This window comes from Papilio machaon, chromosome 10 (assembly GCF_912999745.1).
Source record: "Papilio machaon chromosome 10, ilPapMach1.1, whole genome shotgun sequence".
NCBI classification, from domain to species: domain Eukaryota; kingdom Metazoa; phylum Arthropoda; class Insecta; order Lepidoptera; family Papilionidae; genus Papilio; species Papilio machaon.
In genome coordinates this window covers 1,754,788-1,782,389 of record NC_059995.1, presented here as the reverse complement: position 1 = coordinate 1,782,389, position 27,602 = coordinate 1,754,788, and the positions used below count along the sequence as shown (strand labels likewise).

At 35.2% G+C, this 27,602-nt stretch overlaps 2 protein-coding genes across 2 annotated transcripts in view; one reads left to right on the top strand and one right to left on the bottom strand.

Annotated features, from left to right (window-relative positions):
* The window catches only part of LOC106713353, a 36,636-nt gene extending 9,833 nt beyond the window's left edge, over positions 1-26,803 (bottom strand). The window contains exon 1 of the mRNA XM_014506155.2: positions 26,599-26,803. Coding sequence (XP_014361641.1) covers positions 26,599-26,615 — 17 coding nt within the window. The 5' untranslated portion in view covers positions 26,616-26,803. The remainder of the gene's footprint in view (positions 1-26,598) is intronic.
* On the top strand, positions 11,763-14,195 carry LOC123721308. Its single transcript, XM_045679740.1, has 2 exons — positions 11,763-12,259; positions 13,184-14,195. Exons 1-2 carry the CDS (start codon positions 11,859-11,861, stop codon positions 13,887-13,889), a joined length of 1,107 nt encoding a protein of 368 aa, XP_045535696.1. The 5' UTR covers positions 11,763-11,858; the 3' UTR covers positions 13,890-14,195.
* Positions 26,804-27,602: the final 799 nt, after the last annotated feature.

Below are 27,602 nucleotides of genomic sequence, written 5' to 3'. Positions count from 1 at the left end.
TAGGCTTCTTAGACGGAGTGATTTCATTTTATTTTAAAGGCTTTTAAATTAATTGAAACGAGATATTGCTGCTACATTAAAGATTTATTTGGAGGCTCAAATATTGGGTAGTATTTCAAGATTTTTTTTATCCTATGTCCATTTTACGACGTATAAAATTGTGCATATTACATTTTAACTGGCTGGTAATAACAAAAAAAAAAACAAATCAAGTATACATAGATACAGTTGAAAAGCAATAGATGAAAGTAATATATTTATTTATTTATTTATTTATTTATTTATTTATTCTTTAGCACTTTTATAAGTACAAGGAGGACTTAATGCCTAAAGGCATTCTCTACCAGTCATCCGGTATATGAGAGGAAAGTATAATTATGAAGGAAAGTATATAGAGGGCCTAGCACGGATATGTGTGACAATCGCCTTCATATCGTCAATGTCAGATATATCGAAATTAGTATGAGATTTTAAGTGTACAATTACGACCGATAGCACAAATTTGTCGACTGTCGATACAATAGCTATTGAAACAAATATTTTGTCTAAAAATGTTGCAGTAGAAGACAAACATTGACAGACGCGGCGTAGATAATCCTTCTACAAGATCGGGCCAGTAATCAGTACTATGGAGGTCCCAACTATCTCTGTGGTTGACTTTGAATTTGCTATCTTTACATTCACATAGATGTAGCAATCTATAGTTTATTTTATAAGGAATCAATAAATCTGTCAGATTGATGACTAACTGATGAAAAGATTATTTGACGAGTGCTGACGAGATTTATAAATGTTATAACATATATATAAATATGTATGCAGTGTCCTGTAGAAGACCTGCAATTTATGAGTCCAGAATAACAAGTATTATCTGGTAATCTGCTTAACTATATTCTTTTAGTTAATAATAATAATAATAATATTTATTATCATTATTTAGTGCGTTAAGATTTGAGATAACTGAAGATTGACATCGTTAGTACTTAATTCTATAATTTTGTATTATCTGTGGTAATTAACCTTATAAATTTTTACATTGCAAGTTAAAAGAAAACGCATACTATGACTGTTATACTTATAATGATAAACATTAAAAGAAAATGTCCGGTATAATGTGTTGTCTGCAAGCTCGGAATACTGAGAATATCTGTCTGAATGTTTAATTGCTCAAACTGACATATAATGTAGTTAGAAAATTCATCCGAGCTGTACAATGTTTACGTTACCATTCTAGTTTTTATAATAATTGTGATGTTTGCAATTTCTTAAATTAAATTATGTACATTATTATGAGCAGCTGCAATCTCTATATTGTTTCAGTGAGTCATTTTAACATGAAGTTAAGTTTACGCAAGTTCTTGGGTACCTAGAAACTCATACTTTGTTTTTGTTCGACAATTCTATGTAACTTGTGTGGTTGACAAATGAGTAATTACTCATTTGTCATGTGTTCATGATGAACGTAAAAAAGTTAAAAATAAAACATAATTCTTCTTTGAAATTGTTAGTACCTACTTGAAGTAATGGTACTTCAAAAATGAAATAAAAAATAAACTAAAAAGACTGAATTTATCGCAATGTTGACTGTAAATAATGTTCATTCATAAATCTTTATTACCCGTAATGAAATTATTTTATCAGTCTGAATATTTTTTTTTTCTATTATACCGTTAAAGATCGATAGTCTTACATCTATATTTGGCATAAGTATCGGTAAGAGCTCTTACCGATCGGCTTGATACTCTGGCCTTGCGGAGGGACGTCAGTTCCCTCTGCATTTTTTATCGTTTATACCACGGGGAGTGTTCCGAAGAACTGTTTGGAACGATTCCTGCCGCCGAGTTTCGTCATCGGACGACCCGACAGACCGCCAGGTACCATCCATACCATCTGGACGGCTGGCATTCCACAATAGTGCGGTTCTCGCGAAATTTCTTGCCGCGCACGGCCGCGTTGTGGAATGGTCTGTCCTCGGCGGTATTTCCAAACCAGTACGACTTAGGGTCCTTCAAGAAGCGAGCGTATCACCATCTCAAAGGCCGGCAACGCATTTGCGATTCCTCTGGTATTGCAGATGTCCATGGGCGTCGATGAACACCTTGGTGTTCCCACTGCTCGTTTGCCCCATTCTCTTATAAAAAAAAAAAAGTATGTAAATATTAAATAACTAGTCGAGTTACTGTATTAGTTTCAAATTAATCAAAGGACTAACAAATCAACTCGAAAAAATCAGCTGAGGCGTCCACGAGTGGCCAATTCCCGGTAACTGATGAGTGGCGAACTTTCAAATGATAGACAAACCATAGACATGAAAATAATTTGAAATATTTATGCACATTCCATATTTAAAGTGTACTCAACGGTTTTTATACAACATCCATGATATACCGCGCTACGATTTGACGTAACAAGAGGTCTGTGCTTTACAAATGCCATTGGCAAGCAAAAGTGAAATGCTTGTCGTAAAAAAAAAATATTGCCGGCTTAACAATGTATTGTAAAGGACTTGTTGAAGTTAATATATGTATTTTATTTACGTGTTAAATACAATTAACCTATACATTTACATTTTATCAAATAGGAAACAGCTAGATTTTCTTAGTTTCCTAGTTTCCATGCATGTAACATGCAACAAAAAAAAATTATTTGCATGCTGCATGCATTCTTATTATCTCCAACAGATCATGCACATTTGAATCGCATAAATAAACACATTTAACAGCACGTCATATGACTATACACGAAATTTTATAACGCGACATTTCGCACAGCAAATTAACACTACTCTGATTGATTCACGAAATATTATACATACTGAAAACACGTTATAGTACTTGTATGGTCGCCAACTTATTACTAGCGGATCTAAAGAACGAATAAATGGTAACAGTTAGGTTCAAAAGCATATAAGTGTAACTCTACCTTAATGACATTAAGGTGTATAAATTAGATTACAGAAAGTCACAATGAAATACGAGACGATTATCAATTTTCAATTTAGAACTCCAATGTAAGAATCGCGATCTCATACCTTATTTCGTTTAAAACAGAAATTACAATATGTATTATTACAAGTATCACTACAGTCGAAACCCAATCTGAGACAAAACAATTGCAACACATTTGTTTCTGTCTTTGTTTTATAAAAACGTTCTCACGGTCAAAAACACAATAGTAGGGCTACTCAGCTTTGGTTTGAAAAATAACGATTTTATACAACTCATATGACTCATAATTTGTAAGATGATTCAGGCGCAATATAATCAACAAATATAACCAGAGTATATTTTAAAAAAACGTACATTCTTTGTCAAATGCTGCAAATCTTTCTGAAAGAAATTTAGTAAGAGAAAAAAAAGAAAATATTATTAATATAGTAATTCTAAAGAATATGTTCACTGCATTTTAAGCCAATATTGATTTCTTATCTTTCATTTCTTCGAAAGTCTTACTTCTACGCGACTTGCTTGTGAATTATTTATTATCCATAGTTATAATTAATATCTCCACTAGTTTATTTGGGTCAGTCCTTACGGGGTATGCACGAGAGGCACCGCTAAAGGGAGGACCATTAATTTGGTGACAGGGGACAAGGCACGCAATCGACGACCTGGAGGTCAGCGACCGCTTAGCTAGTGGTACCTACCTATCTTATCACTTAGCGCGTGCCCACAAATGTATGGGGCATCTACCACTGCGCCTTGTTTGAACTTTAAACCTAAGCAAGACTACTGTCACGACTTTTGCTGCTCGTGACAACAGTTTTTAAATAAACATCAATAATACAGTATTGAGATTAAATCAAAAACAATAAACAATAGGGTAAAAGCTATATTTATTAGTCCTATAAAAGTAAGGGCTTAAATCAAAGCAAAGTTTTGCTTCTTGGCATTGTGCCAATATCGTCAAGTCTTAGATGAATTACTAAGAAAATCCATTTAATATTTAATGAACAAATGCAATTCTGAATACCTTGTTGCAGTTACGAAATGGCCAAAAGATCAAATAGTCGTCTAATCAACATTAATCCATGTTCATACGTAAATAATGAGCTAAAGTATTCCACAATTAATGTCTTATTAGAAGCATATGAATACTGTTAAATTACACACTTTGCTAAGGTGTCGGAGAAAAACTGATAATGCCACTTAATGGGTGAATCAACGGCTTTCAATGTATATGGCCAGTCAAAGCGGATTAGATTCTCCGCTATTACGGTATATTGTATTATTATTATTTCTTTACCTTATTATTTGTATATTTTTTAACATAAACACATCTTTATTTATTGGAACGAAGTTCCTTATCGCGCGTTGTGAAAGGGGGCTAGACGGAAAAAATTCTTACGAAAAGTTGTCACGACACTTTTTGCTATAGACGAATGAGCGCTACTTCACCATGGCAACGACGTGACAATATATAACGAAAATTCATAGAAATAAAATGTACTTCTTGTTAAGACTTAAATTTTTTATTCATAGAATAAACATTGGTTCCTTCACTAATTAATTGAAAGGAACTTCGTTCCATCCGGGTGTCCCAACACACCTCTCAATTTTTTTTTTTTTGGTTTTTAGAGACGTTTAAATAAATTTGTATATTTTTAAACAAATCTAACCTAAAACTGGTTTTGATACCCTATTCTTTAGTGAATAATAAATTTATTATAATTAATTATTTTTTAACGCGACCTTGTTACTTGTCTAATTATAAAAATTAATTATCAAACTAATTTGTTGCAGCGAGTAATTAGTAGGTAAATATATATTTAAATGTAACTATTTCTCTCTCTAAACGTTGTTCCTAGTAAGTAAAAGGCTTGATTTTCTCCCAACTAGTTTCTATCAACCATTAGAGTGATCGGAAAAGCTTTTCTACGATTCTAGTTATATTTTTTATAGCTGGGCATTGATTTTGAAACTTGTTTTACAATGTGAACACATGTCGCAATGATTTAAGTGCTGTCAATTAAATCGATACAAACTGGAGTGATATATAAAGTTAAATATTTTCCGTTTTCACTTTTCAATTTATGTTTCAGTAATGTTTGTATTATTCATAAGAATATTCAAAAGAAGCTTATAACTGTTAGTTCTTATTTTTCAGAATATTTAACGACTCAAAAAACATCTCTTTGTTGCGGCCTCGGGATTGCATCCAGCCTTTTTCCTGCAGCCTTTTTGGATATTTTTATAAAATATTCTTCTTTTTGACATATTTCAGTTTTTTTGACGTTATTTTTTACTTCTTGTTATTCACATTTTCTTCTTCTGCCTTTTTATATTCAATTTATTGCCAAATTTATAATGAATATTTAATCAGTCCATCCTACCACGTTCACTCTTGAAGTTACGTGACTTAATGCTAGTATAGTGTAACCTTTTCAAACGTCAAAAAGTGTTGATATTTTGACAACCTTAATATAAGATAGACGAGAGAAAAGCTATATAAATGCGATAAAAATATTTATGGTAATATTAAGATCAGTCAAGCCTAGACCCTGCGTGCAACCTGCAGGTCAAAGGTCCTGCGCTGGATCCTGATCTATGCATCTGATACGCCTGCTCATGCGCACAATATTGGTAGGGTTGACAGATGTATTAACTAATTTATACCTAATATTAATTTGATGATATCATTTGTAAAAGTTATCGCCGCACTCAGAATTGTCTAAGCGTTCCTAAGGGAGTGAAATTTTTACTAAGGTAAACAGTTCAATAAATATGGAAATCAATCACTACCTACAACAGAAGAATGTGTAAGTAAAATTTTATATTTGCATTTGTCTTTTAAGGCAATAATTTGATTAAAATTAAACAATTATATTTTATACTTAATAGAAATATTTGGATTAAAACCATCGTATAAATCAGTCGTTAGAGTTTTGACAGCCCTTTAACAAACCAAATAGCTCATGAGCTCATGACATACCTGACCATAGACATGAATCTTTGTTTTCCATGAGCTAACTGTTTTTGTGGGTTGATGGCATTTCGCACAAGGAATTTACCGGCTTCACAGGCATATGACGATAGTTTTTGTTAAGAATACAAGAAAATAATCATCATATATGTGTGACATTTCAGTATATTTATTAAATGGAAATTCTTTAACACTATGCTAAATTCTCTACATATAACAAAAAACATAGATAAAAGTTAAAGCGAAATTTAAGTATTGTTTATATAGTAAGTATTATCTTGTAATATTTCGGGTAAGACAATATTTTTTTTTGATATACTAAGAACTAAAATAACTACTAATAAGGTTGGTAACACACTAAAGAAGGTGGCAATAAAATAAGCCATAGTTGATAGTATGCGTAAATATGTGAATGTAGAAAAAGGGCGACCGATATGACAGGCGTTACGATCCGCTATATCTGCTTACCCCTTTGGGTATGGACATGTGCGTATTTATCATGTTACATGTACATATGAGATTCACTTAAATCCTTAACCGCTAGTCATAAGCTATGTTTTACTATTAGTCGAATAGCGGGACTTAAATTGCGAAGTTTTATAGCCCTTTGCCTTTTACCCTGTACCGTTTACATTCATGTGGGATTTAAAATATTGATAATGCGTGTAGAGGAAACATTAAAATAATTTAACATCGTCCCAATATTAACTAGTTAAATATTTTTTACTTTATTATAAGACAGTAGTTCTAATGTAGACAAAAAATCCTAATTAAAATTAAACTTCCTTAATTAAGAAGATTTTAAAATTTTAGTTATGCCATATGAATATTAAAAACAAAATTAGAATAATAAAAAAAACAATAAAATATAATTATGCCGTTCTTTGTCTAGTTTCAAGAAAGTTTATTCAAACCGCGTAAACATCAACCAGTTTTAAATTCGCTAAAATCGTAACATTCGTGGGAAAGGAATTAGAGTAAACACTTATTTTAAATCAGGTCTAAGTGTGTGATGTTGTATGCAAATATATTACCGTTTCGTGTAGCGGTCGTCGACTATTCACACATCTGAGGGAATTAATATTCTGGCAACACTCTCCTGCGGCCAATTTATATTTATTATGGAAATCATAGTAACAAATGGCAACACAGCTAAAGGCAATAACATGTATTATAACTGCATTCACAAAAACGTTAGTAACCAGTAATTATGCATGGGTTTATTTAACCTTTTAAAGACTAAACACTTTTAGATATTTCCTGAAACTTCAAAAGATTTGAAAAGATGGAGTTTTCACTGTCGTAACGTCTATATCACTTCTAGGTATATAGCTATCCCATTCTTTATGGAAAAAAACCAGAGACATCAATGATGTTCTTATACTTTTTTACTAAAGTTGATATTCATGGTTCACAACAAATTGTATTTTTAACATGTAAAGTAACTTTAATTAACTGTTGCAAAGTTTAAAATAAATGCTTAGTTATGTTGTATAACACCCTCTGGAATACTTAAAAATATAAAACAAAACTATTTCTTTCTTTTACCACATTTTCACAACTTTATTTTTCAACTGTTTTATTTCTTCTTCCATTATGCACGGCTTCGCGTTACCGGCCAGTACGACCTCCTAGGCAGCGTACAACCTCTGCCGTGCTACCAAGGAGGTTCTATGAACTTCAATACGCGTTATACATATGTATTTATTTTTAACTAAAATATCTTTATCGAAATCATAGCCATATCGATAATGGGATTCCTTCAGATCTACATTTATCAGACAACATTCATTGATATTTAATTAAAATGCCATGAACAGAACTAGTCTGGAATGCGTTTATGCTACATTGGTTATATCGAGATGTTTTATTGGAATGTTTAGTGTTGCCATTATTCTGTCGCCTGGATACAAGTTCGTTGTCAACCATAAGATTCAATGTGCGGTATTGTAACACCATGAGAAAGTAACTGGTGACTCAGAAGTTATTTTAAAAAATGTCCTTTACTTTTATATACTTGTTGACGATAGAACTTAAAAGCCGTCATAATGTTTTTATTTGTGATTTAACCTTACTGATATTGTAACATATAATTTTGTTTAATTTCTTTGTTGTATTCTACTACATTAATTCCATAAATACTATTTGTTATCTGTAACCTACCAAGGTAGATGTAAAAATATTTAGTAGTTTTTAAATATAAAAAATAAAATGATTTTGGAGGGTGGACGGCACTTTTGCAGTCGAATGTCGTCCGTCGAACGTACTGTGCGCACCCATGTTTGAAAACCTGTGTATCATTTCTGCTGCATCGCCGCCATCCTTTACAATTTTGGTCACTTCGAGCCGCATCTTGAACTGGTTGATTCCCGTGGAGCTTATTGTTTATTAATTTCGCGTGGATAAAACGGTAAATGATGCCAACTACGCGGCGGCAGCACCAAGCGTCTGCTTCAGACCCTGCCCCGGAGGCAGCACGTCAGCCTTCTCGTGGAGCCGATGATATAATTTCGCGAGGAACCCAGGCTGCCAAGGAGGAGACACCGAAGAGGCCACCCAGCGCAAACACGTTCAGGTCGGCAACAGCGAGGAGATCGTGTTCATCTTCGTCTAGCGCTAGACGGAAGCAATTGGAACTAAAAGCTGAACAGGCGAAGGCCGAGATAAGAATGCAGCTCATAGACAAACAGCTGGAGGCAGATCTAGCACAGTTGGAAGAGGAGGAGGTGGCTGATGACGTCACCGAAAGTCGGTTTGTTGCAGACGAACGTACGAGAGAAAGTGTAAGGGAATGGTTGGACCATAGCCAAGGGGAACCTTGTGCAGCCCTCGAGCCACGTGCTCGGACCTATCCGACGTTCCTGACCACCGATCAGCCTTCACGGGAGGCTACATCTGACGTCCAACAACTGGCACATGTTCTGAAGGAGATGATGACCCAAACGAGTTCACAGCGAGAGGACAGGCTCCTAAGCCGCCTCGCCACCCCACGAGATCTTCCCGAATTTCACGGTGACTATGTTGAGTGGCTTCACTTCAAAAATACTTACGAGGAGTCCACGAAAATATGTAAATTTAGTGACAGTGAAAACTTGTGGCGGCTAAGAAGATCGCTTCGCGGCGCAGCCAAGGAAGCGGTGGCAGACCTGCTCATCGGCAACACGGTGCCCTCGCAGGTGATGGACACGCTGGAACTGAGGTTTGGACGCTCTGATTTTATTGTACACACAATCACAACACAGCTAAAGAAGCTACCACCATTACCCTTATTTTATCAAAGCAACTTAGTAGAATTTTCCACTAAAATAATTAATTCAGTTGCCACATTAGGAGCATTAAATAAGGAAGAATATCTTAGAAGTCCAGAGTTAATAAATGCAGTTATATTTAAATTGCCCAGCACTTTGCTTAGTAAATGGACAGACTATGCTTACAGTAAGCGCTTAGATAATTTGCCTAAGCTAACATTATTAGCCGAATTTTTAAAACAAGAATCACAGATATTACTAAGCGTGGGAACTATTCCATTGGATAATTATAATAGTCAACAGATAGAAAACAAGACACGAAAAAGACACAATGTATTTAATTTGAGTACTACAGACTACAACGCCAATGAGTTATGCAAATATTGTAATAAATCTGTACATAAATTAACGGATTGTCGAATATTTCGGCGTGCATTACGGCGGGACAGATGGAAATTTGTAAAATCGCAAGGTCTTTGCTTCGTTTGTTTACATCGACGACACACCGCCGCCATGCAATGCAATGCACCGCCATGCGACGTCGATAAATGCGGACTTCAACATCATCGCTTATTACATTTTAATAAAGCAGCTGTCTACGCGCCGGCCGACGCGCGAGCCGCTGATCGCTCGCGTTCGCCCGCGCCTGCGCCGCCTAGTGGGCGCGAACAGCCCGCGCCGCCGGCGCCGGAGTCCCTGTCAGCGCAGTCGCCGTCGCCCGCCGCGGTGGGCACGGTGGCCCATCTAGCCGCTGGTTCCAGTGCTCCGCGCGACGAAGTGTTGTTAAAAGTGGTGAGAGTGAAATTACGCGGTCCGTCCGGAATAGAACTTATATCGCATGCCTTACTGGACGATGGTGCCTCGGTCTCAGTGATAGACGCGAACTTAGCCGACCAGTTAGGCCTAGTGGCTAGTGAATCTAGTGCGGTAAGATTCGTCGACGCGTTCGGCATAGAAGTGTATCAGGCGGACACGCCTAAGGTTACGGTGGACATTAGCAGTACCGATAGTAATAATATTTATAATTGTAAAATTCAATTTCGCAAAGTGTCAAAGCTCAATTTACCTATGCAAAATTTGTCTGTTATAAATAACATTAATTGTAAACATTTAACATGTATAAAGGGTTATGTCTGTAAAGAAAATGTAATTCCGAAATTGTTAATAGGCGAAGATAATTATCATATTATTGCACCTTTACAAATAATTTGTGGGAGCAAAAATGAACCTTATGCTACTCGATGCAGGTTAGGTTGGTCTATTCACGGCTACAGCGGTCGCACTCACACTCCCTCCGCGCGTAGTATCTTCTATCTCGCTCACTCTGACGGCGAGAAGCTTAATGAGTTAATAACAAATTCTTTCGCTATAGATTCGATTGGAATATCGCCGTTACGTCGTGAGAATAAAGCTCACATTCGTGCGGTTGACATTTTAGATAAATCTTTTCGTAAAGTAAATGAACAATATGAAGTTTGTTTACCATTTAAGAGTGACGAATTTACTATGCCTGATTCCTACGATAATGCTTTGTCTCGAATGATTTCATTAAACAAAAAATTTAACAACAATAGGGATTATGCTAACAGGTACAGCAGAGAAATAAAAAAATTGTTCGACGAAGGTTATGCGAGGGAAATTAAGAGCAGCGAGCAGTCATCGAGTCATGTATGGTATTTACCACACTTTGGCGTACAGAACCCTAACAAGCCTGGGAAGTTGCGACTAGTGTTCGACGCAGCAGCTAAGGTCAGTGGTTTATGTCTTAATGATTTTTTATTAACAGGTCCTGACTTATATAATTCTTTGTTTGGAATAATGTTACGGTTCCGCACTCATCCAGTGGTTATCATGGGTGACATAAAGGATATGTTTTTACGTATAAAGATAAGCCCTGATAATCAAGATGTCTTTCGTTTTTTATGGAAGGACCCCGCTGCTGGCGACGACGCTCCGATCAAGGTATGCGTTATGCAATGTCTAATATTTGGCGCGACGTGCTCACCTTTTATAGCTCAATATGTTAAAAATAAAAATGCATCCATGTATGAAGATTTACATCCAGAGGCCGTTAGAGTTATCTTAAATAATCATTACATGGACGATTGTTTACATTCAACGACTTCTGTAGAAGAAGCAATTAAATTAATAAAAAATATTACTGAAATTCACGGGCACGCCGGCTTTAACATGCGAAGTTGGACGAGCAACAGTAAACAGGTAATAGATTGTTTACCCAATGAGTCATTAGCTCGCAGCGCTATACAACTTAAAGACGGAGCCACAAATGTAGTCGAGCGCACATTAGGTTTGATGTGGCATCCCTCAGATGACACATTTTTATTTCACATTTCGTTTAACCGCTTATCGGATAATGTACTTAATGGAAGTGAACCACCAACCAAAGCTAAGATGTTAAGTTTAATTATGTCTGTATATGATATGCAAGGTTTTATAACGCCTATAACTATAAAGGGTAAAATAATTTTACAAAATGTACATAGGAGTGGAGTGAGCTGGAATAGCCCTATACACTTAAAAGATTATGAATGTTTTTTAAAATGGCTTAACGATTTAAGATTATTAGCACAACTTCGTATCCCGCGTTGGTACAACAACACAGGTTTGTGGACTGATTGTTATCCCCAAACAAATTCAGATGATCCTGAACGAATAATCAACACCGAGATGCATATATTTTGCGATGCCTCCTTGAAGGCATACGCAGCTGTTGTTTATTGGCGATTTATTCGCACGGATGGTAAGGTGTTCATTTGTTTCGTCACTAGCAAAAGTCGGGTGAGCCCGTTACGACCCGTGTCCGTACCCCGGTTGGAACTTCAAGCAGCACTGCTAGCTGCACGTTTGGCGAGCACGGTCCGGACGGAGCACACCGACATCACACCGACTAGACGGTATTTTTGGACAGATTCTAAAACTGTCTTGCAATGGATTCGAAGCGATCCACGTACGTTCAAACCGTACGTCGCCCATAGGTTGGGCGAGATAGACGAGTTGACTCGCGTCATGGAATGGAGGTACGTACCAACAGGCTTGAACGTAGCAGATGTTGCTACGCGTGAGGACGCCCCGCCGCTCACCATTGACAACCAGTGGTTCCAGGGACCAGCATACCTCCGACTTCCAGAAGTGAGTTGGCCCGCAGACCTAAGCAGCTCAGAAAAAATATCTGAAGAGGTAGCTTGCGAGCAACGTAGTATTAATATTATCGGCGCTAGCTCTCCCACTAACCTCGCTTTATGTTTACCAGACGAAGAAAGATTCTCGTCCTGGTCACGGTTGCTCCGCTCGACAGCTCGAGTACTTATGTTTATAGATAGATGCCGTAGAAGAAAGGTAACATTTAATGTAGATCTTATGTCGAGGGCAGAAGAACTATTATTAAAGAAAATTCAATTAGATAGTTTTTCTTTGGAAATTGATTCTTTCAAGCAAAAGAAAAGTGTATCTAAGAATAGTCGCTTGCTTAAGTTAACTCCGTATTTGGACGACCGGAACATTTTACGTGTAGGAGGTCGAGTTGACAAGGCAGACGGGGTAAGTTACAGCGCATGTAGACCAGTCATAGTCGATGGCCGTCATAAGATTACCCAACTGATCGTCGAGGACTATCATCGGCGAGCCCTGCATGGAGCGAACGAGATGGTGGTTAATGAAATCCGCCAAAAGTATTGGGTAATAAGGTTACGCCCTACCGTCCGCGGAGTGGCGGCACGATGCTTGTTCTGCCGGCACAGACGAGCAGCGCCACGCGCGCAGCGCATGGCGGACCTGCCACAGGTACGTCTCCAGCACCACAGGCGTCCATTTTCCTCTGCGGGCGTTGATTTTTTCGGACCGATGGAGATCACCTCAGGTAGAAAACGACTTAAACAGTATGGTGTCTTATTTACTTGTCTAACCATCAGAGCCGTTCACATAGAATTATCCGAGAGTTTGTCAACCGATGCGACCATAATGGCCCTGCGGCGGATGATTGCGCGTAGAGGAACCCCAGAGATCTTATACTCTGATAATGGAACCAACTTTAGAGGTGCAGATGCCGAGCTTAAGCGCAGTCTCCAGGAGCTGAATTTTGAACGCCTTCAGGATGACGCTTTGGTAAGAGGCATAGAATGGCGTTTTATTCCTCCAGGTGCTCCGGAAATGGGTGGCGCCTGGGAGCGATTGGTGCGCTCTGTCAAAACGGCATTAAAGGTCGTACTTAAGGAACGAGCACCACATTTCGATACTTTGTCTACTCTGATGTGCGAAGTGGAAGCTTTAATCAATAGCCGACCCATCACTCATGTTTCTACTGATCCTAATTACCCAGAAGCTTTAACACCTAACCATTTTTTAATAGGTACCTCCTCGAGTGGAACTCCTTACGGTAAGTACGATAACGGTGACCTTTGTAATTTAGGCAAGCGTTGGCGAGTAGCACAGAGGCTTACGGATTTGTTTTGGAGTCGTTGGTTAAAAGAATATCTCCCAACATTGTTACCTAGGCAAAAATGGAATGACGAGGCAAAAGCATTATCAGTAGGTGATTACGTATTGATTGTCGACCCACAGTTAGAACGCGGTTCGTGGAAGCATGGCGTAGTGAGTGCGGCCCATGCCGGAGAGGACGGCAGAGTGCGTTGCGTTGATGTGCAAACGCGCACGGGCGTTTTAAAGCGTCCAGTAACTAGAGTAGCATTGCTTGAGGTATAGGTTTGTAGTGCTGAGGAGTCAGCACTAGGGGGCGGTGTTGACGATAGAACTTAAAAGCCGTCATAATGTTTTTATTTGTGATTTAACCTTACTGATATTGTAACATATAATTTTGTTTAATTTCTTTGTTGTATTCTACTACATTAATTCCATAAATACTATTTGTTATCTGTAACCTACCAAGGTAGATGTAAAAATATTTAGTAGTTTTTAAATATAAAAAATAAAATGATTTTGGAGGGTGGACGGCACTTTTGCAGTCGAATGTCGTCCGTCGAACGTACTGTGCGCACCCATGTTTGAAAACCTGTGTATCATTTCTGCTGCATCGCCGCCATCCTTTACAATACTCGTATTAAGTTCTTGCTAATATTATAAATTCGAAATTTTCGATGGATGGATGGATGTATGGATGTATGGATGTATGGATGTTTATAGAAGGTATCTCCAGAACAGCTGCAAAGATCTAGATGTAATTTGGTATAGATGTAGAACACTGTCTGGAAGAAAACATCAGACAATCTCTCTGGAGACAGATAGTATTTATTAACGCGACTTTTTGATAATGAAAAAGTGTTTAAGTCCTTTTTTTATTTCTATTTCAAATAAATTATTGAGATTGATAAACAAACAAATAAATGTGGCAACATTGTCTTATCATATCGAAAGATTAACAAATTAAACTCTTTATAGCAGTATCAATTAGAATGCAGTTTTTCTCTTAGCCTACAGGAATAGAGGAAACTGGTCGCATAGCAGCGAGTGGTTAAACATGAACGTGATAATTAATGACCTAGTAGCTCTATTTGTATTACTAGAATGCTAAATGACCAGTCAAGATAAAAACTTTTACTATATTAACATAGAATTTTTATTAACAGCTGTGTGAATAAAACAACTAGTAGCCTATGTGTTCTTCCAGACTGTGTTCTATATCTATACCAAATTTTATCGAGATCCATCCAGCCGTCCTAGAGATACCTCGTAACAAACATCCATCTATCCATCATATATACTACATGTACGAATATCATAGTCATAAAATGGCGACTTATTAACGAAAACTATTAAGAAGTATTAAAAGTAAAAACAAGCGAAAATGGAGTGCTAAATATTAAAAATATAAATATCCAAAGACATGTAAATAAATAAAAGCGTAGTAAATGTATTAACCTCTTAACCTTCTAACCGCCGCAACCGTCACAATCCAACTCAACTGTCACCAATTGGACTTGTCACAAAAAGCCAAGCGTGATGTGATGCCGTGAAATCGATCTCGTATCTGCGTTTGACAGACGTTTTTTATTTGAATTATTATTCAACGAGCCGTCTAGTATTGCCTTAATAAGTAGACAATTAACAGACTTGATCGAATTCTTTAGCTCAGTACCGTTGTGTATTTATGTTTGGAATTATCTTGAAATTGTGTTCTTCATTTTTATTGTTATGTCAATTTTAATTAAAATCACTTAAATCACTCTTAGGGCATTGGGCAGCTAAAAAATGAATACTTATTTGCTTAAATTTAAAATATGCTTATCATGATTTTTTTTTTTAGCTCACTTGGTCCTATTTGCAACTTTTGTATATCTTACTAATATTATAAATGCGAATGTTTAGATGGATGAATGTTTGTTTAAAGGTATCTCCGGAAATTTGGCGTAGAGGTAGGCATAGTCTGGAAGAACATATAGTCTAGTGATAATTTTTTTTTTCATTCCGCGCGGACGGAATCGCGGGCAACATCTAATCAATTTATACAATGTACTTCAACTAATGGCCTGTCTTGTCAATAATGTCAATAAAATAGGTTAGTTCTGAAATGCGAAGCATCTACGATATGTAGATCCATTAAATGGAAACGTATGAAAAAGCGTGGAATGGTTACAACTAGGGTGGGATCGCACACACAACCGCCATCTTGTGTGGTCACTCAACTTTGTTTTTCTAGTTAGATAAACCGCTCGAACAAAGCTCACACTATTGTGCCTCAATAGCTTTCTCAAGGGTTCCATTTTACTTTGTTTTTTTCTCTATTTTTTTAATCTTGTAATGTTCGGTTCATTGAAGATTGTTCCAAATTTATTTTTTTAATATTATTAGGTGGTAAACGAACCTGCATACGACGAAATAGCTAAGCGACCGCTGCCCATAGACATCCGCAATTGCAGATGCATTACTTACCTTGACTTGACGGAGGAGAGGACGCACAGAAAGAGAATATTTCTCCTCCACCATCAAATTCACTTCCCTTTCCCTTCTTTATAAGAAATAGTGGGAAGGTAAAGAAGACTAAAATTAGGAATTTCACGCAATGTAACAAGCATTTTACGGTCGGAGAAAAAAGCGATATCGTTTATTCGCAGACATCATACCAACATCTTAACCGTAATTCATGAAAAATAGGCTTTATAAATGTTGATTACAAGTTACCATCAGTTTTAATAGTTCAATAGACACGGTGATAAATTGCAGCACTTAATGTAAGTCACAATTAACTTAACGTACCATTTAAATAGCACAGTTTAACATTAAGAACTCTCCACATTGCCGTGCAAAAGGCCGATTGAAGTTGTATGAATAAATTAAATATTAAAAGCCATTTATCAATGTATATTTCTACGTAACATGCGATAAACGCATCTCAATGCACATGTGAACATCTAATATCATCAAAACTCTTACTTACTCTAGAATATCTAAATTCTCGTGTCACAGTTTTCGTTGCCATACTCCTCCGAAACGGCTTGACCGATTTTGATGATTTTTTTTGTGCTTATCCGGTATCTATGAGAATCGGCCAACATCTATTTTTCATAACCCCCCCCCCCCCCAATTTAGTTTTTTTTTTCAACTGCGCGCGGACGGAGTCGCGGGCGACAGCTAGTAACTTTTATATTATAATATTTAGCGTAAATATAATTACTACAGTAATCGATTTAGATTTAATTAGTAAAACCTCGCGATAAAAAAAGTCTTATTAATATTCCCTATTCACAGTTCAATTAATTCAGTTTTTATGAATAGGCCAATAATTGTTACGGCAACTAATACAGGATATGTAATGAATCAAACTTTATGCAAATTTTATCTATAATTTATGTATGAAATGTCAATTAACCTACTAGTGAATATAAATTTAATACTCCTCTGCAATTAAATTAAATTTGAAATCAATTAGGCATATGAAATGCATGTATATGTCAATCATTAAAATTGTTTTTAACTGTTAATAAACGAAAACTTGTTTATGGTTAGAGTTATGTAGGGCATAGGCTAACGACCAGATTAGGTAGATGCAAGTGCGCATTTTTATTATAATCTGTGATACAAATGAACGCAGAGCGCGCGTCGTTGGCGGGAAAAAAACGTAAATCTGAATTATTCTGTGATCAATCATTATTAATACGACATAATTGATTGCTTTCTTCTTGCAATAATGTATGAATAATCATTTTATTTGATACGGATTGTTCTGTGAAATATTTGAAATAATTATAAGCTAATTTCTTATGATTTAATTCTAAAGTCGCGGGAAAAATCTAGTAACTCATAACTAAGACGGTATTGCGCTATCAAAAATATATCATCATGTCATTATCGTTCTGAGAAGAAATGCCGCTACTTTATTGTGAAAATGTTTAAAATGCTATTTAAATTCGATGGAGGTATATTTTGGTCGCCGTGTACTGGGTGCTACATTTGTATGGGTAGCCGTCAACATTGCGTTGCTTTGAATATTAACACCTCTTTCTCACGTACTCGTCTACATTATTTACAATGAACTCTTATAAAAAATCTGAGCAAAATCCTTTTACTTAAAGTTATTCGTATTTCAATTGCATATAATAACTGTACTTTTTATGCGTGTATAATTTAATCTACTTGTTTTTTATTCTATACGTATATGGAATACAGTTTATTTATTCTAATTTATTTTTGGGAAAGATGAAATTCTAGATATAAATTGGTTTCATAAATTAATTAACAGATTTATTTTGGCAAAAAATAAAGCTAAAGCATAAAGGTTTATCTTAATGGCCATTGTTTTAAATTTTTGTTGAATTAAATCCATGTCGAAAACATTGCTGCCTTATCGCATAGGATTACTCATTGACAAAATAGCCAGTTAGTTTAGGAGAACTCGCATAATAATAAATATACAGTTTTTCCGAGGTCAATACCTTTCTTATTACACAATTTCGCTCCGCTATACAATATTTATACAATAAAAAAAAAAGATTATGATTTTACTCAGCTGTCATTAATATCTTAATTAACACTGGCAACATTATTTTAGATAGACTCGAAGAATATTAATTAATTTTAGGGTTCCGTATCTGGAAAGGCAAAAGCGGAACCCTTATAGGATCACTTTGTTCTCCGTCCGACTGTATATGAAGACCTTTTTCTTAATTTTATTACTTAGGTACACTTTCTTTTGGTGTTATTTAAGGCACTATCAAGGTTTATTGTGTTTCTTGTCTGGCTAGCACAGAAACCGGACTGATCAGGCACAAATTGCCTCGACAAGATATTGCACGGGAACTGGCTAAGTAAAAATGTCGAGTTCATTTCCCGCTCGGCGCGCCTGCACGATTCCTATTCAAAACAAATCACGATCTAGTCGATGTCTTGAAGTTTCTACGTCATATATGCTACAGATATTTTCAATACGGACTTTAGTTGATTTTATAACTTCAATATATCAAATGAAATTCATTAATTATATATAGAACAGTAATAGATTCTTCAGACGTGAGAAAATTGTTATCTAGGGGAGGGGCAATGACCCCAGAGGTGCTGGATAAAGATCTATTTAAAAAATATTATAATTGTGTGATTAGAGGTAGTTTGTTTTAATGATTTACTTAGTATGTTGAATTGAAATTTTATTACAATCTAGTGATCACTGGTCTCCCTTTCATAAGCTCTCAGTTACCCGCTGCGATCTGACAAAGCGTGTAATTGAGCGCCGACTGAACTGATGTGACGTGATGATCTGTGTGTGACGTAATACGCTATTCAGGTGATGTATTTCTCAGTGCACTTTACGTTTCAAGTGACTAGTTGCCTTCCGCAACTTCCTATGCATGGAATAAAAGCAGCTTAGCCTATATGGTTTTGCAGCCGGTAATCTATATCAATTCCAAACATTTAGATCCAGTCGTTGTGGATTTACGTGGTCACAAACATACATCCAAACGTTCACATTTATAATTTTAGTAATATTAATAATTTTTTTTGGTTCAATTTCAAATGTAAAATTTCAGTCATAATGCTCGCTCTAATTTAAATCATAGCAAAAAAATAGAACAACATATACGATAAAAAAACATTGCTATTAATGCTAATATACCAGTTAATTCTGCGCAGTTTTCTTCACTAAATTTTAGAAGAAAAAAATACATTTATAGAAAACGCTTCCAAACATAAAATGTGAAACATAAAATAATAACGGACTAAAACACAGTTAGGCACAAATTGATACCAACAAAAAGATTGCTAAAGCTTTTAAAATGTAAATAAATCGTTGCGAAATTAAGATACAAAGAAAAAAAATCGTCTAGTTTATAGATTTAAATAATCAGCTCGCGATTCAATACACTCTACAAATGGTTGACTTTAAAATATTTATTAGCAAGCGATTATAGTCATAAGCGAATGTAAATAAAGGTGAATATCGCGTACAATGAAATAAAATGTATAACTAATTGCAATACAAACCGTAGTATTAAAAACGGGTGGTCTCACAGATAACAATTACAATTGTTCATGCGTTTTTATAAAACACAATGTTCTTAACAAGACGCAGAGAAGGAGCAAAGCAATCTGATGCATCTTACTAATATTAAAAATTCGAGAAATTGTATGCATGGATGAATGAATGGATGTTTGTTAAAAGGTATCTCTGGAACGGCTCAACGGATCTTGATGAAATTTGGCATATATGTAGAACATAGTCCGGAAGAACATACATAGGCTACTTATTATTTTCTTTTTAGTTCCGCGTGGATGGAGTCGCGGGCAATAACTATACTTTTATAATCCAAATCTTAAGGAACTCTATAGTGATAAGATCGTAAGGTCAAATGTACGATGACAACAGACAAATATCTGTCTCCTTAATTTAGACAATTTCGTGTCTATAGGTGAACTTATATTGAACATACATATTTATAATAGAATAGTATTACAAAGAGACACAAATAACAAGCACGTAGAAACGTAGAAAGAGAGAGAGAAGAGATACCAAACGGAAATCAGTATTCTTCGCCCTCACCTCTATATTTATGTTTAGAAAATACTAGCTTTTACCCGCGACTCCGTCCGCGCGGAAAAAAAAAATAGAAAACGGGGTAAAAATTATCCTATGTCCGTTTCCTGGTTCTAAGCTACCTCCCCATCAATTTTCAGCTAAATCAGTTCGACCAATCTTGAGTTATGAATAGTGTAACTAACACAACTTTCTTTTATATTTATAGACTAGCTTTTACCCGCGACTCCGTCCGCACTGAATAAAAAATAGAAAACGGGGTAAAAATTATCCTATGTCCTTTTCCTGGTTCTTAGCTACCTGCCCACCAATTTTCAGTCAAATCGATTCAGCCGTTCTTGAGTTATAAATAGTGTAACTAACACGACTTTCTTTTATATATATAAGATATAAATTACCGCGAGACATATGAAAGACAAACCAATTGTACTGAGGCATTCATTTTTGTTATAGAAATAATTTACCTCTTCGTACACAACCCGTTAAAAGTTTACTGCAAATGAACGGATGCCTGTAATCGGAGCCTCATTCCGCGTTCATTGTTGTACGGACAGCAAAATAGTCGCATTAATCAATCACATGCCATCTCTAGCAAGTTGACTGCAAAAAATAGTTGTGTAAAAAATAATGGAAATGCGAATTTTCTACTACTTTACAATGAATGAACTAGTAATTGTAACCGAACATCGTACATGTGAATTTTAATATAGTGAGGTAATGTAGTAATAGACTGAAGACGAGATGGATAATATACAAGATGATTAATAAGTGATGTTGTCTGTATTACTGAGACCACAAACAATGGGTACAGAAAAAGCTACGGCGACCCAAAATGAATTCGTAAATTTATTATGTTAATAGCATTTTATCTGCAAACCGTACTCACATTTAGATGGGTATTAAAGAACATAAGTATTATGTAATAACTTGTTTTAAACCTTCATCATATTGTTATCTCTTTTGATATAATAAAATATAAATTAATATAAATTAAATCTAGACTGCTTATATTCAACATAAACTTCGTAAGGTTTAATGCTGGGGCATCTGTCCGAACCGGACAGTGATTCTCGCTCATAGAGGTTTCTCGTTTATCCAAGTTTGATTGTATACCGTTTTTCAAATTTTTATAAAAAATATAAAATAGAAACATTGTAAAGGAAACTATATCAATACCTGATGACCGATAAACAAACCAGTTGCATTGACACCGTCAGGTTTTTTTTCAACAACTATGGAGTACGATTCATAATTCTCACAATCTCTATCAACCGTTACAATTGTCATATGTTTGCTCTGCCTGTTAGATCTAGTTCAGATAGTGTTATTTTCTGACCTTAACGAAATACTAAATCGAAATAATACGACTTTTGTATTTCTAACTAAATTGTAAGTTTCTTGTCTATAAATGAGAGAATATGCTTAACTTCGTAAGTACCTTTTTATACCTTAAGATGGCAAAGGAGGTCATTTGGTTACGCTAAAATAGCAAAGTGACTGCTGTCCGACAAGCAACAACAAATTGCCCAAAGACAAGCAGTAATATTCAGACATTTTAATTACATTTAAATCACAACTTATTTAGCTCCTTTTTACAAGGAACTTTGTATTGTAAAAAAATTATTTGCTGTTGCTAAAAAATTCAGACATGAAAAATGAAAACATAATAGATGTAATTTTTATGCTTCGTGATTCCAAACAATATTTTATGAGACTGGTCCAAAGACCAACAAATTTCATATGCATCATAACGTCATGTACGGCTAATCTTGATGCATCAGAACATGATTCGAACGGGCACCCAATTAACAGCTCTCAGTGCTGCCAACATGGAATCAGTAATAACAGCTTTATCAGTGAGAGCACTTACATTGGCATTTTATCACACTATCTCATGTCCGAAACGATATTTTATAACAGATTGCGATGGAAGATGCATTCACTTGATGATTTTTCTGTCGAGGCAAATCCATTTTTGTATATCCGCAGGCTCCAAATATGGCGACATTATTTGACGTTATCTGTGCATTTCTTTCTTTCATTTATTTTTGATGTTGGTAACAACAGCGTTAGCGTTGAAGGTTATAATTTATTTTTTTCTAATTCAGTCAAAGGTACGAGAGATAAACTTAATGCATCGTCTTGGTATTAGTAGTTACTTTTTTTATTATTGAAACTATTTTTAAGATATACATATAAACCTTTCAAATGCACCAAGAAGTTTGAGGTTGTAAGATTAAACCAACTTGTAACTTGCAACGTTAAACTTTATAATTCAGTTGAAGTTTCGTAGCAAAACTTACGGCTCGAGTGACGATCGACAATTACAGAGGAGACGACAGGATAACGACTACGTTCTCTTCAATTATTCAAACTCTAGACTACACACTCACTATAAGTTTACGTTAAAGTTGTAATATGTATTGAGATTTTAGAAGAATAGGTATAAAAGAAAATTGTAATTCATTGTTTCATGAAGGATAATTCAGGATAAATCCAGAAACCAAGTACATATCTACGTAGTGTAAAAATCCTTTTAGTTCAGATAATATTAGTGTGCTTTATTTTCACTTTATTTCCACTGTATACAAAATAATTCTACTCAACTACTATAAGTTTGAAAACACAGAGATAATTATGCTCTTATTGCCTTAATCCCTCTGGACGAAAAAACGCTTACGTTCAGGGTTGATGACAGGTATGACCAAACTACTAAGCTTTAGCATAGCCTACTGTGTTCTTCCTCTTCTAAGCCTGTATCCCATATGGCGGATCAGCTTCCAGTTAGCTCTATCTTCATATATCTTGATCTAATATACTCGTAATTAACATATGCTTTATGATTGCAAATACATATAAAAACATATTTAAAGCTTAAAATTAGCAAACATACTTTCAATAAACGATAGAACTTTCGCTACTTGTGCAAAAAGTGTATACTCATGTTAAATTTGGAAATAATCAAAACAGTTTTTTTATATACCTCAATCGCTGCTTGCAATCGCATAAAAGTTTCGAATATCATTACAACGGTTGTGTTTATTTTAAGTGCTATTTTATATTTGAGCTTTTCGATTTCGCTTTATATGACTACCTACATATCGTGTTAAAATCTACAATTGTTAAATAAATAGTAAAAAAATAACACTTGTAAGGTGACATTGATAATATTTGGAGTAACAGATTTTCCAAGTTCTTCTTAGTTTGTAGCCATCGTTATTTTACCCGTCATAAACATTTATCGAAGCTTTTACCGACGCTCAAGTAACGCAACTTGAGATGTTCTTAAACACATTTTGAGTAATGGTCACACTTACGTAAGCCCTAAGAAGGGAACTACCTTTAAAGTAAGGTTATTTATTAAAGGTTTACTCGTACAAGGTTTTATAAACCTTAATGTTTTGGCTTAATTTAACTGTCATAAGCCATTTACTAAAATAAATATATTACATTGTATCAGATTGTTCTACTTTTCTTTTAAGCCGGATAAACAATTATTAAATTTATCTATATAATCTAAGTAATTAAGATCTTAAGATGCACGAGATGCATTACTCAGGAACGATGCAAGAATGCAGAGTGAAAATATTTATTAAACGAATCAATACATCGTAGGTTTAACTTTAGTCACCAAAGAATCGATATTCAGGTGAAACGACTTCTGTCACGAGTTAACAAGTAATCATTCGGTTAAAGGTGTTAGGAGAACGAAATATAAGATTTTTTTAAATTTAATCTAAAGGGGGAAGTCTAAGCTAAACAAAATTGTAAATAAATTGTATTATTAGGTGTAAAATGTAGCTTCAATTTTATTCCAAATACGATAAGATAATATGTGTAAGTTCATGGTTGTAAGTTGCTATTAAATTATATAAATTCTACGTTTCTAAATACTTCTATCATACATTGTAACCGGAGTTCGTGCATGTTCTTAAATAGGTAAAGTAAACTCAGGGCCCATAGAATCTCATCTAACGGTCACACACTCGGCAAAACGGCCATTTGTCGCACCGAACCTAATGCTTTATTGTGCTCGTACGCTTTACTACGACTTTACGGCGACCTCGACGATAACTCAACGACTTTACACCACAGACTGAAGTGTAATCATAGTTATATTGTAAAGTACTGCCTTTTTACACATTCAATTACTATACGCTGGATTCATTCTATGTAAAGGAAAAATAAAAAAATTCGCAACCCACAAATTCGAACGCGTAAATAACCCTACTTTACAAAAGTATTATTTGATTCCTTTGGTAGTCTGTACAAGAGCCGTTGTTTCGTCTATCGAATCTAAAGTACCTCTGAATATATATATATTTTTAATTCAGAGCATAAATTTTTACATGCTACAAACTTCGTAACGTCTCAATTAAAAAAAAATTACACACATAGATACGATGTGATCGTGCAATTAATGCTGTCTGTCGGCACGTCTTCATCCGGAGACACGCATCCCGTCTTCCCGGAATCGGGGACCACACGCGTTATCTTTGATCATTCCGAATTCAAATTGACCATAGACAAGGTTTCGTTTTTTTTTTCAAATTCAAATATAAGCATAGGCATGTGCGGTTTGCGGACATAAAAATTTACTTCTAACGGGGTTTCTGTTTGATGATAATGATAGAAAGAAATGCATTAAATATAATTCAAATATACGAAGAGGTCAATGAATAATAACATGGTCTCCGAAGCCTTTATGTTATAAAATCATAAAGAAAATGCGTTAAAAAGCATTGTGGCATACACGCCCGCATTTGTGGTCGTTTCAACCAGAATTTGCTGACATACTGATGAACCCCAAAGTGTAGTTCTTACATTAAACATTTAAATATATGTGTTTTATAAAAAAAAAAAAATTTCCTTACAGATTTGACAAAAAAACTTTTAAATAACAATAATATTACTAATATTATAAATGCGAAAGTTTAAAAAGTTTAGATGAATGGATGGATGGATGGATTTTTGTTTGAAGATACATATTTGCGAAACGGCTCTACGGATCTTGATTAAATTCGGCACAGATGTAGACCATAGTCTGGAAGAATACATAGGCTACTAATACATATAATACATAGGCTACTAATACTAATACATAGGCTATTAAGTTTTTTTTAAATCCCGCGCGGACATAGTCGCGGGCGACAGCTAGTGTAGTTATAAATATTATATATAATATGAAAAATTGACACAGACACATTTAACATTAAAAATGAATATAATAATTAACGAACATGCGCCAAACCCTAAACTTCAGTACAAATTCAATCTTGTAAAAGGGTTCACGCGACTGATAAAATCTTACCAACGGGTGCGAGGGCTCCCTCTATTGAAATCAATATGAACTCAAAGCGCAAGTAACAAAAAACCGCACTCACATTCTTAAGCAGACTTTAACGTAGATTTGGTTTTAAATGTACACTAAGGAAAACCTTAAGCTCACTTAAATGATACTCAGAGTGGAAAATAATAACTCATAAGTTATAAAGTATTTGAAAAGAAATACTATTAAATAAAACTAAAAGTTTTATTTTTATGTAACTGATAAAGTTACGGTCAGTTTCCACTGCCGAAATTTCTGCACAAAGGTAACAATATCTTTTTGTATATTTGATAGTGTAAACCCACCCAGAAGACGTATTATGATAAACAGTTCTCATATAGTCTAGGACTAGACTGAAATACATTAATAGCGTCAAAGTGTTTTAACGTGGATTCAAAATACATTTAAAACGCACAATAACTTTAATAAATAAAATGTGCATCCAAATGTGTATTACTGGTCTAGAGTCACATACTGAAGCACTTAAGCCGGTATTGTTTGCCGAATACCAAGTCGTTAGTCAACCGAAACGATTGGGCCCAACGCAGCAATGGTGTAGTCAAATAATAAACCTAATTTTGTATTAAAGCTTACAGCAATAATTCCAACTCGAAAATAATAAATATGTTGTGTAAGTTTGCTCATTTAAAATAATTATTCTCACAACTCAAGAACGTGCAAAAATTATCCTAACAATATCTGAGTTTTAAAACACTAGTTTAAAGTTGCGTGAAATGTTGCACGCAAATTAACATAAACTGCATTCAATGTAACTTCTTGGTAACATATTATGGAATTCTTGAATGAATACTCTTTGCTTAATTTTTAAAAAGCTTTCAAAGTGTATGGTTTGGTGTTATATATCTTTTTTTAATGTTTTATTACTAGCACTTTATCCTTTCCTTTGGTTATCCATCATGCCAGAAAAACATTAGAATAAAACCAAATTCATAATATAACAATAAAAAATAAATTTAGTTTAATTTTACAGTTAAGTTTCATTCTTAGTTACTTTTAATTTAAGTTAATCTAAGAAACGAGTTGTAAAATCATTTTAGTGGTGTTTTAAAACTTAAGACGTAAACATAATTCAATAAGCTCACCGTATGAGGTTCTGCATCGTTGGTTGGCCGACGACCTGGCAGCAAAAACCTTATAGATTAAAAAAAAGCACTACGACTTCTGAATTCGAATCGCTCGTAAAACACTGCGCTTTTCTGTAACCGTGCCGTACGTGCGCGTCGCGTAAAGGTCGAGACGTTTCTGTCGTTGGCGGGGCCGCGTGCCTGCTCTTGAACTTGTGACAGGTTGCACTGGCCTGCACAGACCGTTGCATTTTTGTTTGTGAAACTCCTTGCGGTGGGAAAACACCCCTGTTACGCCCGAGATACTAATAAAGGCAGGGGGAGGTGTAGGTCAAGATAAATTGGGAGAGATGTGTGGCGAAAGCGTACATACGAAGTTTACAATAGCTAGGAGTAATTGTCGGTAGCTTTTATTTGCGGACCAATTAAACGAGTGATTAGCGCGTTATATCCGACGAGACGAAAGTAACGTCTACATTTTTTTTATGATTTTTTTAACTACATGTGGTAAAACAAGGGTAATTTAATGAATCACACAAAGATATTTAAATGTAGCCCTTCTGAGTGTGATCGTCCAAGTTGTGACTCACACTTTTAGAGGAAACCCGACACTTTCTTAGAAAGTTGACATAACACCTACTAAAAGATAAAAAAAACTAAATAACTGGTGAACGCCGTTGAACAGCAATTTTTAATAATTGACGTATACGTACGTTAGGGTTTCCCAATGTTTTGATTTACATTAGTAATTGCGTAGTAAGTTTAATTATTTACGCAGGAAAAAGAAGCTAGCAGTAACAGCTGTTGCAGGAATTAAATGACATGACGAGGGAAGTACTGCTACGTCACAGACTATATAGTAAGTAAGGCGTAGGTATTATATTCCAGGTACGTACACTACTTAAAGCTAGTACGTTTTTGAAGGAGTAAAATCTTGAGTATAATATTAGCTATAGACTCCACCTTCTTATAAGAGAGTTATAATTCTAATTAAGTTTTATAATATCTCTCATCGCTCAGAA